We start from the raw sequence: 13,251 nt of genomic DNA, 5'->3' as shown, positions 1-13,251 counted from the left end.
TAAACAGCATCATTAAGACACGTGTGCAGTGTGACACATCTTCTCATAGTGTTGATCAGGTTGTTGATTGTTGCCTGTGAAATGTTGGCCCGCTCCTCTTCAAGTGGCTGTGTGAAGTTGCTGGATATTGGCAGGACACTGTCGTACATTCCGATCCAGAGCATCTAAAACATGCTCAGTGTGAAGGAATTTTGTTGTGTTACGGCCTTTAGCCTCGGTCAGTAAAGCAAATGGATGATGGTTATACTCAAGGTAACAGTCAAGTCAGCAGAGGTCTTCAAAGAGGCCTCGAGGTCGAAATGCACTCTATCTCTGGTCCCATTGTTGTGGCAGAGGGAGTACTTCTGCCCAGACAAGGGTGCCTAGCAGACTCCGGTGGTAAGGTAACATAACACACAGTATCCAGTATCACACTGTCGGCGGTAAATTATGGACATTAATGGTCACTGCTGGTTCAGATAAGCGATGGCAGTTGCCATAGCTCCCAAGGTTGACTCCAGGCTCAACATATTCTTTTTAGATATGTGCATTTTGTAAGAGACAGTCGAGGTGATTTAGAGCAAGCCAGGTGAGCATGCTGTCGGGTCAAGACCCTGGTGAGGACAACGAGCATGCAGATGAGCTTCCCTGACAAGGTTTCTGACATTCTGCACCAACATTTTTCAAACGCTCAAAACAATTACTGCAGCTGTCGAGGTGGCTGGTCTCGAATGATCTAGGATATTAAGTTCCTGAGCTGGTGTGGTTACATGTGGTCCGGGGTTGTGCCAAATTCATTGAAACAACATTGGGATTGCTTAGTGAAATAAACATCCAGTTCACAGACAAAAGCTCTGTTGTACATTCCTGCAGTCAGCATGCCAATGACACGCTTCCTCAAAACTTCCAACGTGTATTATTGTGTTGTGTGATGAAACTGCACATTTCAGAGCAGTTGTTCCCAAATGGTCTAGCAACGGGGTCCAGATTTCTCCTTAGACATTAGTTCAAGTTTGCCGTCTCTGTTAAGTCTATTAGTCACTCACTCTACTTCAGAAAACGGCACTTCAAAATAAAAGCTCTGTGCTGGAAATTCACTGTACTTAAAGATAAAGTGAGTCACTTGCGGCCTATTCAGAATTTGAACCGCAACCCACCAGTTGGGAACCACTGTCTTGGAGTGACCTTTTATTGTGACTATCCCAAGGCACACCTGTGTAGTAATGATGCCTTTTAATCAGCTTCTTAATACGCCACACCTGACAGGTGGATGGATTATCTTGGAAAAGGAGGTGCTCACTCACAGGTTCAACAAATTTGCAACCAAAATGTGAGAAAAATAAATCTCTCGAGTGCATAAAATAAGTAGATCTTGAACCTAAACCTGTGAAAATGAGAGCAAAAACAAGTGTTGCATGTAAATTTCTGTTTAGTGTAAACAACAAACAAAATGCTTTGCAAGAGATTCATACTTAAAACAAGAGGTCAAAGTTTAATATAAATAAGTTCCACTATTACGAACCTCTGAGCTGTGAGGTTTATGTGTAAGTTGTTCACTAGTGTGTACCAGAGGCAGCGCTCCTATTCTTTTGGATATGCATAGATCAATAGGAGAGACAACATACAAACGTAAAGGTTACATACAGTCACAGGACCAGTGTTTTTGCATGTTGGAATTATTTAAAACTGATCAGGAATAGGGTTTCTTTTATATTACTGTAACTTTTAATTTAGATTTAAAAAAAAAAAAAAAAAAAGATCTTTCTAACTTCTTTCACTCGTGCGAAACTCGACCTGCAGAGACGTGAAACCTGGATGAAATGTATCATCCATCATTATCAAAGACAAAAGTTCGCTGTGATGGATTACAGATTTCAGCCTTGTTTAAAATCTCTACAAGTTGATTTTTGGTTTTTACACCAAAGCTAAATGAGACGAAAACAAAGGCAGCATGGAGCAAAACAAAACACAATTAAAAATCTAAAACAAAAAAACGTGGCACGCTCTGAAAATGTTTTAGTAAATCAGCGAAAACATGCAAAGACACTGGAGGTCCTTCAACGCCTCACTGAGTGATGCCTTCACAGTACCTGTGCCTGTGTGAACACGCACAAAGACAAACAGTGCGAACAAATCAAACTCTGCAGTGCATAGAAGGTTTACAACAATGGGAAGAGAGAACTCAGGTGCTGCTTGATAACTGACACACTGATCTGATTTTGGCGACTCAATCGTAAAAGTCTCGGACTGTTAAACTGTTTTCATCTTGGAGACGTTTCAGAACTCAAAGTAGTGCAGTTATCCTTATTGCGGATGGTTTCTCATGCACAAACACTGCAATCTTCCTACCGTAAAACAGTGAAAGTTCAGTCATATGTCACAACTCATCAAACACAACTTAGTTAGCTTAGATGCACCTCCTCAGTGTTAAAAACAAAGGTACTAAGAGAAGGACGACGCAGATACATGTGTCATATCAGAGCAAAAGCTTTTACAGCTGTTACAATCAAAACAGTCCTTCATCTCAGGAGTAACCGCCCGTCTCTGCTCCTCTTTGGAATTTCCTCTGTGTGTAGATATTAAATGTATTTTAGTGCATTCCCTGAAGAGTTTTCTGTAATGAGGTTTTTTTTTTTTTAAAAAATGTCTGTCATTTTCCCAGAGGAGGTTTTTTTTCCATGCTAACTAAAGGTATGTCCCGTCCCAAGGTGTCACTTCTTGGGGTTGTCAGAGTTCAGCCACGAACCGTCCTCCTCCACCTCCCGGCGGACGACCAGGAGCATCTCTGCCACATCCTGAGAAAGCTGTTCGCTGAGAAATGTGCTGAAAGAGAAACACGGACGACGGGAGATGAAAGGTTAGAATAACATGGACACAGACAGAGGGACAGATCACTGGAGTGCAGCGCTCTAACACAAACAAACAGTGAGGTAAGCCCCATGTGACCACTCATATGGGATGACTCACTCGCTGAGACAGAAATCAAGCAGCGCGTCAAAGCCAAGTTTTGATCTCACTCAGGGCAGACACACAAACACAAGCGCACGCACGCACGCACGCACACACACACACACACACACACACACACACACACACACACACACACACACACACACACACACACACACACGTAGGCCTTTTAGAAAGCAGACATCGTCTTAGATTGATATCTTAATATTCTAAATGTCATTTCCTGGTAAAGGCTACATTAGGCTCTGATCAGACAGAGCGTGTTTGCAAGTTACAAAACGCACCCCACTGCCTTTTTGTGGAACCTGCCTCAGCCAGACACAGCACTTTTTGCAGCTTGCTGTGTCCTTTTTCTATTGTTGCTAGGCAACCACTGCATTACCTGTCCTTAGTTTAACTGCTATTTTGCTGTGAAGTAAACTCACAAATATGTACCTTAAATGTCTGCATAAAAAATAGACAGGCGGGAGGCACTTGTTCCTGCTGTGATTGAGGGTGAGAGGCTGTGCCCAAATAGTACATTTGTTACAGGGAAATGAAGATGCGTGTGGGTATATGAGACCCTCAGGAAAAGGAGGAATGACAAGGTGGACCACCAGCTGGTCCAGGAGCTTCACCTGGATGGTCAGTTTAAGGCTTATTTTAGGATAAGGCCCTGATCACACCTTTTTCTAATCGTTTTTAATGAGAATGAAGCCTTTTGCTTGTGGTTTTTGTGTTGTGATGCACCTTGCGTTTCTGAGCTCTAGGCACCTGGCGTTTTTGCCGAAGCATTCTGAACTCCTCAAGTTGGAAAAAAAAAACTTCCAACTCAGAGTGGAAAAGCGCCCCATGTCATCTCAGATTTTTTCCCCATTGTCCAATGGGATGATTTGAGAGGCGGGCCATCTGTGGTGGTCACGACATCAAGTTTACAGTTGGTAAACAACGGAGGAGAAGCCAATATGCCCGGAAACAGCCATCATGGAGGTGAAGCTCCTGGACCAACTGGTGGTACTCCCTGCGATTCACCCACCTTATTAGGGTCTCACATACCCACACAGATCTGTTTCCCTGTGCCAAACTATTTGCTGACAGCCTCTCACCCTCAACTGGAGCTACAGCAAGTACCCTCTGCCTCAACATTGTAGGAACAAACTACTAACTACTGTGTAATAAATAAAACAAATAAACAAACGGTAGATTGACTACATGGGAAGGTTAGGGTAAGGAGGTAATGGGGTGGTTGCCTGGCAACAATAAAAAGCCGTAGCAGCATTTTTCTTAGTAGCAGCATTCAATTAAAAAAAAAAAAGAGGCAGTGCAGTGCGTCTCACATTTTGCAACCTTGCAACGTTACAGTTGGTAAAACATTAAATTAACCAAGTTGAGGCGACAGTTTGTTCAGATATGTCTATTGGTCTCGATCATTTTCTCCACATTACTGATGATTATTTGTCTAAAATCTCATTGTGGAAATATTTTGTAAAGCACCAGCAGGCAAACCTACAATATCATCACAACATGGTGTTTGGTGGAAAAATATCGTGACGTCTATGTTGCCCAGCCAAATGTGACTGTACGTTCTTACCGTAGTTCTGCTTCTCCCCCGATACAGACAGGACTCTTCAGTTTGGAGTCCAGGTTGTAGTACTGTCCGTTAACTTGCCGAACCGCAAGCCAGTGCCGCCGTCTGAGCGGGAGGGACACGATCCCCAGAGATACTCGTGACGGGACGTTGAGAATAAAACCCTGGACCTTTGACATGCAGAGGCTCTGAACCGTCCTGTATTTTTAAAAGAAGGGAGAAAGAAAGCATCAAAGAAAACTCACACCTTGAGATGTTGTTAGTAATCTGTTATGTTCTGTATATTTCACGGTAGACTGCTCAGGTGCACCCACTCGACCCCAACCTGGCTCGCCCACTTCTGCTTTACATACTGACTTCCTAAATGTTGTAAAATGAGAGCTTAATGTTTGACATGCAGCTGGAGATGGTTATGAGTGTGAGTATGAGTCACGCCTCTTATGTACAGAGCAACATGCCCTAGGGTTGCACTTCATGATAGACTAGTATTTGCATAGATAAAGATATGTCTCTGTGTCTGCTTGTGAGTCTAAAAAGATGCGTTTGTCCTTTGATTGCGACGGCCTACCACAAAAAGCTGATGCTTAGAGATGAGCTTTTAATATTTAAACTCCAAAAAATCCCATAGAAATAAACCAGATAAAAAACAAGCCCAGAAACTCAGAGTACTTTGGGGATTCACGGGGCTCAGTGTGTCTCACTCACCTGCGTTTGTCCCACCACACTGCAGCCAGTTCCCGGCTCTGTAGTGCCGCCATGATGACGTTGACGTCATAGTTCCCTGTACCTAACACGGAGCGATGAGGGTTCACCACACACTGTGGAGCCAGCCTGCACGAAGGGAGCAACAGAACAAGAGAGCATTTTGAAGGAACAAGTCCACCTCAAATATGGTTACTAGGCGTCAGGACCGCTCTGACGTTTTGTGTACTCTCGTTTTTGTGTGAACATCTCCACCCTCTGGGCTCGACTGTCAAGCCCAACATCCACTGTGAATTAGCAGGATGTTGCTGCATCTTTTTTCAGATCTGTTCCTCGTTCGAATAAATCATTTTTATTTATAACAATCTGGACAAAGATTCTTTGAGTTGATAGGTTACATGGATTCCCACGGGAAATTCTTTAGCCAAGGTCACAAGCTACTCAGATCGTGACTCAACTCATAGTCAATGAAGTTAGTATGGCATCCTTAACAACAGCCACACTAAATACAGCGGCTTGCAGTGTGAAACTGCACCACCACCACTCAGTTCAAGTCTTGGTGCTGTAGATTTCCAGCTTATTTAAAGACGCTGACTTTAACAATGGGACAGAACACAGTGATGAGAGTTTTGGGCTGCACTCCCTGTTGAGACATCAGTCAGTGGAAGAGGTGTTTTAACAGCATTGCTCTAAAATCACAATGTGATTCATTTGTTTTGTGTTTCCATGTGGTTGTTTTCTATCGTTTTGTAGTCACTGGGGTCTCTTTTGTGTCTCATTGACATCATTTGTATCTCTTTGTAGTCATTTTTGTCTACTTCTGGTTATTCTGTATTGTTTTCTACTCACAATTTGGGTCTCTTTGGGGTGATTTTATATCTTTTGTGTCTCTGTGATAATTCTGTGTCTTCTTGTGGATGTTTGGTGTCTCTTCATGTAGTTTTGTGTCTTTTTTTGTTTTTTGTCTCTTTGTAGTCATTTTGTGTCTCCATGTGGTTGTTTTGTGTCTTTTCGGGTCATTTTTTGTCTTTTTTTTCCTTTGTATATCTCTTTGTAGTCATTTTGTGTCTCTTTGTGGATGTTTTGTGTCTCTTTCAGGTAATTTTGTGTCAATTTTATTTGTTTTGTGTCTCTTCTTAGTCCTTTTGTGTCTCCATGTGGTTGTTTTGTGTCTTTTTTTAGGTAATCTTTTGTCTTTTTTTCTCGTTTTATATTTGTTTGTAGTCATTTTGTGTTTCTTGGTGGTAATTTTGTGTCTTTTATATTAGTTTTGTGTCTCTTTGTAGTCATTTTGTGTCTCCATGTGTTTGTTTTGTATCGTTTTGTAGTCTTTCGGCTCTCTTTTGTGTCTTATCTTCTGGTTATTTTCTATTGTTTTGTAGTTACAATTTGTGTCTCTTTGGGGTAATTTTATGTCTTTTGTGTCTCTATGTTGTTGTTTTAAATCGTTTTGTAGTCTTTTGGGTGTGTGTGTGTCTCTTTCAGGTAATTTTGTGTCTTCTTTATTTGTGTTGTGTCTCTTTGTAGTCATTTTGGATCTCCTTGTGGATGTTTTGTGTCTCTTTCAGGCAATTTCTGTAATTTCTATTTTTAAATCTGGTTTGTGTCTCTTTGTAGTCATCTTGTGCCCATTTTTATATATGTTTTTAAGTCATACCCCTGTTGTTGACTATTGTGTTTTAGAATATTTTATGCTTGATACAAACCAACAATATATGTTTTAGTTATATGATAGGAAACACCGACACATCCTGGAAATGTTACCCTACCGTTTGCAGATATCATCGGCTGTCTCCTTGGTGAACACCCGCTCCTGGAGCACGTTGTTGAGTGCATGAATCGCGCACAGCTCCAATCGTTGCTTCTCATGAAACACCTCTCCTTCGCTCATACTAAATCTTAGCACACACAGGCACACAGAGGAAGAACCGTTAACAGATAAACATGAGCTACAACACAGTTAGCTGTGCAGCTATCACACGAGGCTAACGATAACTTTAAAGTCGTTAGCTTACCGTAACGGCGGCTAAACTGTGGCAGCCTGCTGATTATACTCTGTGTTTGGATGCTGACAGTTGGCAAAACAACGGCAAAGTCAACTATTATTAATCGACAATAGCGACATGAAGCTACTGACCTGCTGATAAAGCGCTTCCCCGTTAAAAAAGAGATGCTGGAGTCTGACAGCTACATCCAGAAACCGGAAGCAGATCCGTTGTTTTTGTTGTGGTGTTGTTGTTGTGCGGCTGTCACGCCCATTTACGGTGTTCACAGCAGCACCGGAGCAAACTAATCTCTGACCCACTGTGATTCTTATCAAACCGTTGAGATAAAATCACGGTGAAATAAACGTTAAAGGAAACTTATCTCCGTGGCTACGCACTGGAACAGTCTCAGCTCAGCTCTCAGGACTGTGGACGTTGTGTTGAAGCGCCCTCTAGTGGCAGCGACGGTGATTTATAGACCATAATCTGTCTTGCAAACCTTACACAGTTTATGTAAATGTAATCAGTCAATAAATGTGTCATACGCAGTTATAAAAGTGTTTCTGAGTAAAAAAAAATTTTTTAAAAAGTGCAGGGACTGAAAAGAAAAAGCACAAAAGAGCCTATTGATTATGTCCATGGGTAAATTATGATGCAATGGGCCCCTGGGCAAAAACATGCAAAGGGCCCCACCACCTCTCCCACAGATGAGCAAGACACACAGACTTGGTTGTGTGTGTGTGTCTTTGTAGTTGTTTGGTATCATCCTCTGGCTATTTTACATTGTTTTGTAGTCGTTTGTCTCTTTTGCATCTTATTGACATAATTTTTTGGTCATTTTGTGTGGCTGTTTTGTGTTTCTTTGAGGGGATTTTGTGCCTTTCTTATTCTTTTTGTGTCATTTGTAGTCATAATTTGCATCTCTTTGGGATACTTTTATGTCTTCTTTGGTCATTTTGCATCTCTTTCTAGTCATTTGGTTATTTTGTGTCTCTTTGAGGTAATTTTATGTCTTTTTTAAGTCATTTTGTGTCTCCTTGTAGCCATTTTGTGTCTCCCTCTGGTTATTTTGTAGCTGTTTGGGTCTCTTTTGTGTCTTACTATATGTCTCATTGGGATAATGTTATGTCTTTTTTGGTCATTTTGCATCACTTTCTAGTGATTTTGTGTCTCCTCGTGGTTGTTTTGTGTCTCTTTGAGGTGGTTTTGTGATTTACTTCATTCATTTTGTGTCCCATTTTAGTCATTATGTGTGTACTTCTGGTTATTTTGTATAATTTTGAGGTCGTTTGGGTCTCTTTTTTGTCTCATTGACATAATATGTGTCTCTGAGGTTATTTTATGTCTCTTTTGTTGATTTTGTGTCTCTTTGGGGCCATTTTGTGTACTTTTGTGTCTCACTGTAATCATTTTGTGTCTCCTGCTGGTTATTTTGTATTGTTTTGTAGACATCATTTGTATCTCTTTGGGGTCATTTGATGTCTCTTTTGGTCATTTTGCATCTCCTTTTAGTCATTTGTGTCTCTTTGAGGTCTTTTTAAGTCATTTTGTGTCTCCTTCTGGTTATTTTGTAGCCACTTGGGTCTCTTTTGTGTCTTATTATTGTAATTGGTTGTCTCTTTGAAGTAATTTTAATGTCTTTTTTGTCATTTTGCATCACTTTCTGGTCATTTTGTGTCTCCTCGTGGTTGTTTTGTGTGTCTTTGAGGGGATTTTGTGTTTTATTTCATTCATTTTGTGTCTCTTTGTAGTCATTTTGTGTCTACTTCTGGTTATTTTGTATAATTTTGCAGTCGTTTGGGTCTCTTTTGTGTCTCACTGACATAATCTGTGTCTCTTTGGGGTAATTTTATGTCTTTTTTTGGTCATTTTGCATCTCTTTCTAGTCATATTGTGTCTCCTTGTGATTGTTTTGTGTCTCCTTGTGTCCCTGCCAGGTAAATTTGTGTCTTTTTGTATTTGTTTTGTGTGTCTTTGTGGTTGTTTTGCTTGTTTTTGTACATTCTTTTGTGTCTTTTTTCAGTAACTTTGCCTCTCTATGGTCTTTTTGTGTCTCTTCATGGTTATTTTTAATCTCTTCCTGGTCGGTACATGTTAATTTAAGTGACATTTTGCAAGTGAAGGCCAGGGGGGGCCCTTGACACTTTGGACCTCTGGGCCTGTGCCCAGCAGGCCTGTTCAGTAAGCTATCCATGATTATCTTTATCTGAAAAAATACAATAACAAATTCCTCGTCTTAAAGAAAGAGTACATATGTTAATACATTAAACAAAACATAAACAAATATATATAACATATGGTGTGATAGAATCTTATAATCTTGTTATTTTATAACGCAGGTCTGGAGGTGGAAATGTTCATACTACTTATTTGCACTCCCACAGCAGTGAAATTTAAGTCTCACTAAATTGTATTGTTGCTGCTGTGAGAACAATGCAGAGATTCAAGCAGAGATGTGTTGTTTCATACTGGGTTATGGGTATCATGGGCATTCTTGGTAAGGATATTGTGCCTTCTGGTTGCCAGTGAAGGGGGTTATTCATATGCCTGTGATTTTACAATGTCTTTTTTGGTTGCTACTCTTGATTTGTGTTAGTTTTGTTGGTACTAAACTGCCCAGTCAACTCAAGACTCTTGCATCTTGCTACTAACATCCATGACTACAATGGAAATAAATCTTGGATATTACTGTGATATCTCAGTTGCATGTGATTTTATGTAGCCTTCTCCCTCGTGTAATTTAAACTAAACCAAACTAGACTTTAAAAATATGGAGTGTGGTTGTTGGGAAAGTGGCCGGTTCATACCATAGACGTGTACATTTTTTCACAATTACATGGTATTGCTGTAAGTAGGTTTTCATGGAGTAAGATATTCAGCTACACTCCCATGTATTGTTGGTCACTGGCACTTTACAACAAGATGAGCATCTCAATATGCTGGATTTTTTTCTGTTGTAAGGAGAAACCATGTGATTTATTTCACACAGTGGAAGCAATGTAAGGCTGCATTTGACTGAATGAGAAGAATTTTTGTTTTGTATTTGTGTGTGTCTAATCCTGTAAATGTCTTCCTTTATACTTGCTATTACGAGCTGTGTCTGCGTTAGCTGCATATGGTTTCTGTGGTTTCCATTCTCATGCTCTCTGATTAGCTGCAATTTTATATTAAATTCTCCATGTACAAGTTTCACCTTACTTTTAAATTATTATTAATTTAATTAATGCTCTCTCTGCCTTTGTTTAGAAGCGATAATCAGTGCGTTTTCTTGTGTATTTTAATTTTATTTAATGTAACAGATTCGTCTTTTCAGTGATGTTCAGGGGTGTGTGTGAGTTTTTCAAACGGACCAATTACTGACTAGCATCAGTCATATTCACCTCTCTGTGTGGCTGATAGGGTTTCCACCTGTGACGCAACGACAACACTGTATCACGATTGGCTCAACCTTTCTGACGTGTACCGCCACCGAGATGCCCATTGGTCGGTGGTACTAGGTTAAACCGAGGATCGTATTTTTGTTCCTGTGTCAACGAAAAGAAGAAAAGAAGAGTAGCCAGTGAGAGCAGGCTAAGTTTTCATCAAAGATAGTTTCTTTTCTCAAACATTACAGAAAGGTTTCCTCACGTCTGACACCAGCAAGACACCAACGGCCTCAGCAGAACTCCTTTTGAAGATGGTAAGTCAGTTAGCCGAGCTCGTTGCTAACGGCTAACCGGAGTAGCTGCTAGCTTGAGCCGACGTTTAGCCGTCGCCAGCCGTCGAGCTTTTGATTTGGGTTGTGTCTACTTGCTGAAGTCTCTGACGTTAATTAAGAGCCGTCATCTATATTTTTATGATTTAATAGATAAATTGACCACAATGAACACCTTATTACAAACTATAAAGCCACCGAGAAGCTTTAATATTAACGTTATTAGATTGTGGCTAGGCTAGTGTTGCTAACAGTAATGCAGTGCTAACGTAACGTTAAAGTTACCCAATGTTAGCGACTGGATGGTCTTTGACGATCGTTACAGTTACTTTACCTTACATTACTATTGCCTGGCATTCATGATTGTGTAAATGCCAGATAACCTAACATGAAACAAATTAACTTAAAACTTTTGTGACTTGTACCGGGTGTTTAAATGGTTTAAAACCTGTGTGGCTCAATGTTTCATATTAGTAAAAGCTGAAATTATTCCGATTATTCCGATGAAGAGCAACCAAATATAGAAAACCACCAGTCACGTGTGTGCATCAGCAAGAGAAAACTAAGAGGGTCTCAATTGATGCTGATGGTGGATTTATCTTATGCTGCTTGGGTCCTGAGAAACTGATGATTGTTGTCTATTTACTTATTAAGAAACACAATGATTTGATCATCGTCAAACGTCAGATAAGTGACAGTTTAGATAGTAGCCTAATTGTTGAATGCATTTTAAATAGGTGTAACGCTGCAGTACTTACATGCTCCATCGTGGCTTTTTGAAACTGATAACCAGACAGCATTTATTATTTCCACAAATGAATATGCCATCTTTCGTATGGTCAAAGTCTAAATGCAGATATAAACAGTTTGCCTTTAAATATTCAGGGAATACTAAACCAAAATATCCCCTAATTTTAGTAACCGTAAGTCAAGAGTGAGATTCAGATGCTGTTTACATTATTAATAGTTCATCAAAATAAAATCCACCACAATTTACACATTCAAAAAGCCCCCAAATACAAAAAATTTAAAAATTTCTGTCAACATTATTAAGTACCCCTGACTTTTAGATATTTTCCAATGGTTCCCATGGTTCCTTGAAGTCCTTGAACCTTTTTGAAAGCACTTGAGTGGCAGATTTTGTGAAAGAGTAGAAATTGAAGTTCTTCTGATATTGTCTGCCACCACTGTCCACACATTGAAGGCTGCCCCTCTTAAATTGTCTGTCAGCTTCTGTAAAGTCTGCCAGTTCTCATTATAAAAATTCTCAGTGTGATAACATTAAGTAACCTTGATAGGTGTCTCAAACTATACAGTGCTGGGTTTTTTAATTTGAGGGCATTGGGTCTGTAAAGTCCTTGATTTTGATGTTTAAGAAGATGTCAGAACCCCAATTTTCTTGTAGTAGGTCTAGTAGGTGTTTATTCATATGCAATACCAGAGTTGGTTAAACCGTCTTTCGGTCTTTCTCCAGAACTCCAATGTGGAGAATTTGCCTCCTCATGTTCTTCGCTTGGTCTACAAGGAGGTTTCAGCTTTAGCAGCAGACCCGCCTGAGGGTATCAAGATTTATCCCAGCGAGGAGGACATAACTGAGCTACATACAGCCATCGAAGGACCGGGTAAGGATTGCAATATGGTGTCAGACCAAACTGGCATTGGTTATGATGAGCTGAATAAAAAATATGTGGCACTACTAAGTTTGATGGGCTTGCATTGAACTCACACTGGCCTGCACTTCACTGTGTTTGTATTCTCAGAGTAAGAAATTGTTGACTGAGAAGACACAGTATATACAGCGGAGAGATGGATCCACTGTATTGTCTTTTATTCATTAAAGTTTTCTTAATCTTGAGCAGCAGTGCTCTTCAGATCTCAGTATTGATTCCGATCTTTTTCCGTCTCTCTGAGAGACTTTTGTTTTTTTAGCAAATTACATGTCTGAAACCCTGGTCAAATGGAATTACAGAAAGGTCAACACAGGCCATGTATTTCTACATTTTATCGACTGCACATGCTATCACTCACATTGTTCTGGAGCTGTCCTTATACTTCAAAGGTCAACTTAAAGGTCTAAGACAATTTTATCCTCCCCCTCACTCTGAAGTTGTTCTTAAAGTAAAAATTATTTAGTTTTGAAATTTCATTTATGTTGCGTCTGCGTCATGCTTGCATCTTACAATATACTGAGCTCCCCCACCACCACACATTATGTTAAATAGCCTGATAACTATTTGGCACTGAAGACAGATTTCACTTGACGACCAACCTTTTATCATCAAGCTGAGGTAATAACAGCTCTCGCCTGTCAACCCCCCCCCCCCCCCCCCCCCCCCCGCTTAAGATGGGTAATG

General features: G+C 40.3%; 2 protein-coding genes across 3 annotated transcripts in view; one reads left to right on the top strand and one right to left on the bottom strand.

The window, feature by feature from the left end:
* Positions 1-1,444: 1,444 nt before the first annotated feature.
* Positions 1,445-7,642, bottom strand: josd2 (Josephin domain containing 2). 2 transcript variants are annotated; one of them, XM_050047870.1, is made up of 5 exons: positions 7,356-7,642; positions 6,988-7,116; positions 5,222-5,347; positions 4,520-4,714; positions 1,445-2,802 (listed from the first exon to the last, which is right to left on the bottom strand). In XM_050047870.1, exons 2-5 carry the CDS (start codon positions 7,107-7,109, stop codon positions 2,691-2,693), a joined length of 555 nt encoding a protein of 184 aa, XP_049903827.1. In that variant the 5' UTR covers positions 7,110-7,116; positions 7,356-7,642; the 3' UTR covers positions 1,445-2,690. The 2 variants fall into 2 exon arrangements, with proteins under 2 accessions (XP_049903827.1, XP_049903828.1); XM_050047871.1 differs by having other exon boundaries at positions 7,234-7,373.
* A 3,056-nt stretch (positions 7,643-10,698) lies between these two features.
* The window catches only part of ube2s (ubiquitin-conjugating enzyme E2S), a 4,576-nt gene continuing 2,023 nt past the window's right edge, over positions 10,699-13,251 (top strand). Inside the window, exons 1-2 of the mRNA XM_050047865.1 lie at positions 10,699-10,882; positions 12,372-12,519. Coding sequence (XP_049903822.1) covers positions 10,880-10,882; positions 12,372-12,519 — 151 coding nt within the window. The 5' untranslated portion in view covers positions 10,699-10,879. The remainder of the gene's footprint in view (positions 10,883-12,371; positions 12,520-13,251) is intronic.

Source organism: Epinephelus moara, chromosome 6 (genome assembly GCF_006386435.1).
Source record: "Epinephelus moara isolate mb chromosome 6, YSFRI_EMoa_1.0, whole genome shotgun sequence".
Classification (NCBI taxonomy): Eukaryota; Metazoa; Chordata; class Actinopteri; order Perciformes; family Serranidae; genus Epinephelus; species Epinephelus moara.
This window is presented reverse-complemented; position numbering and strand designations above follow the sequence as displayed.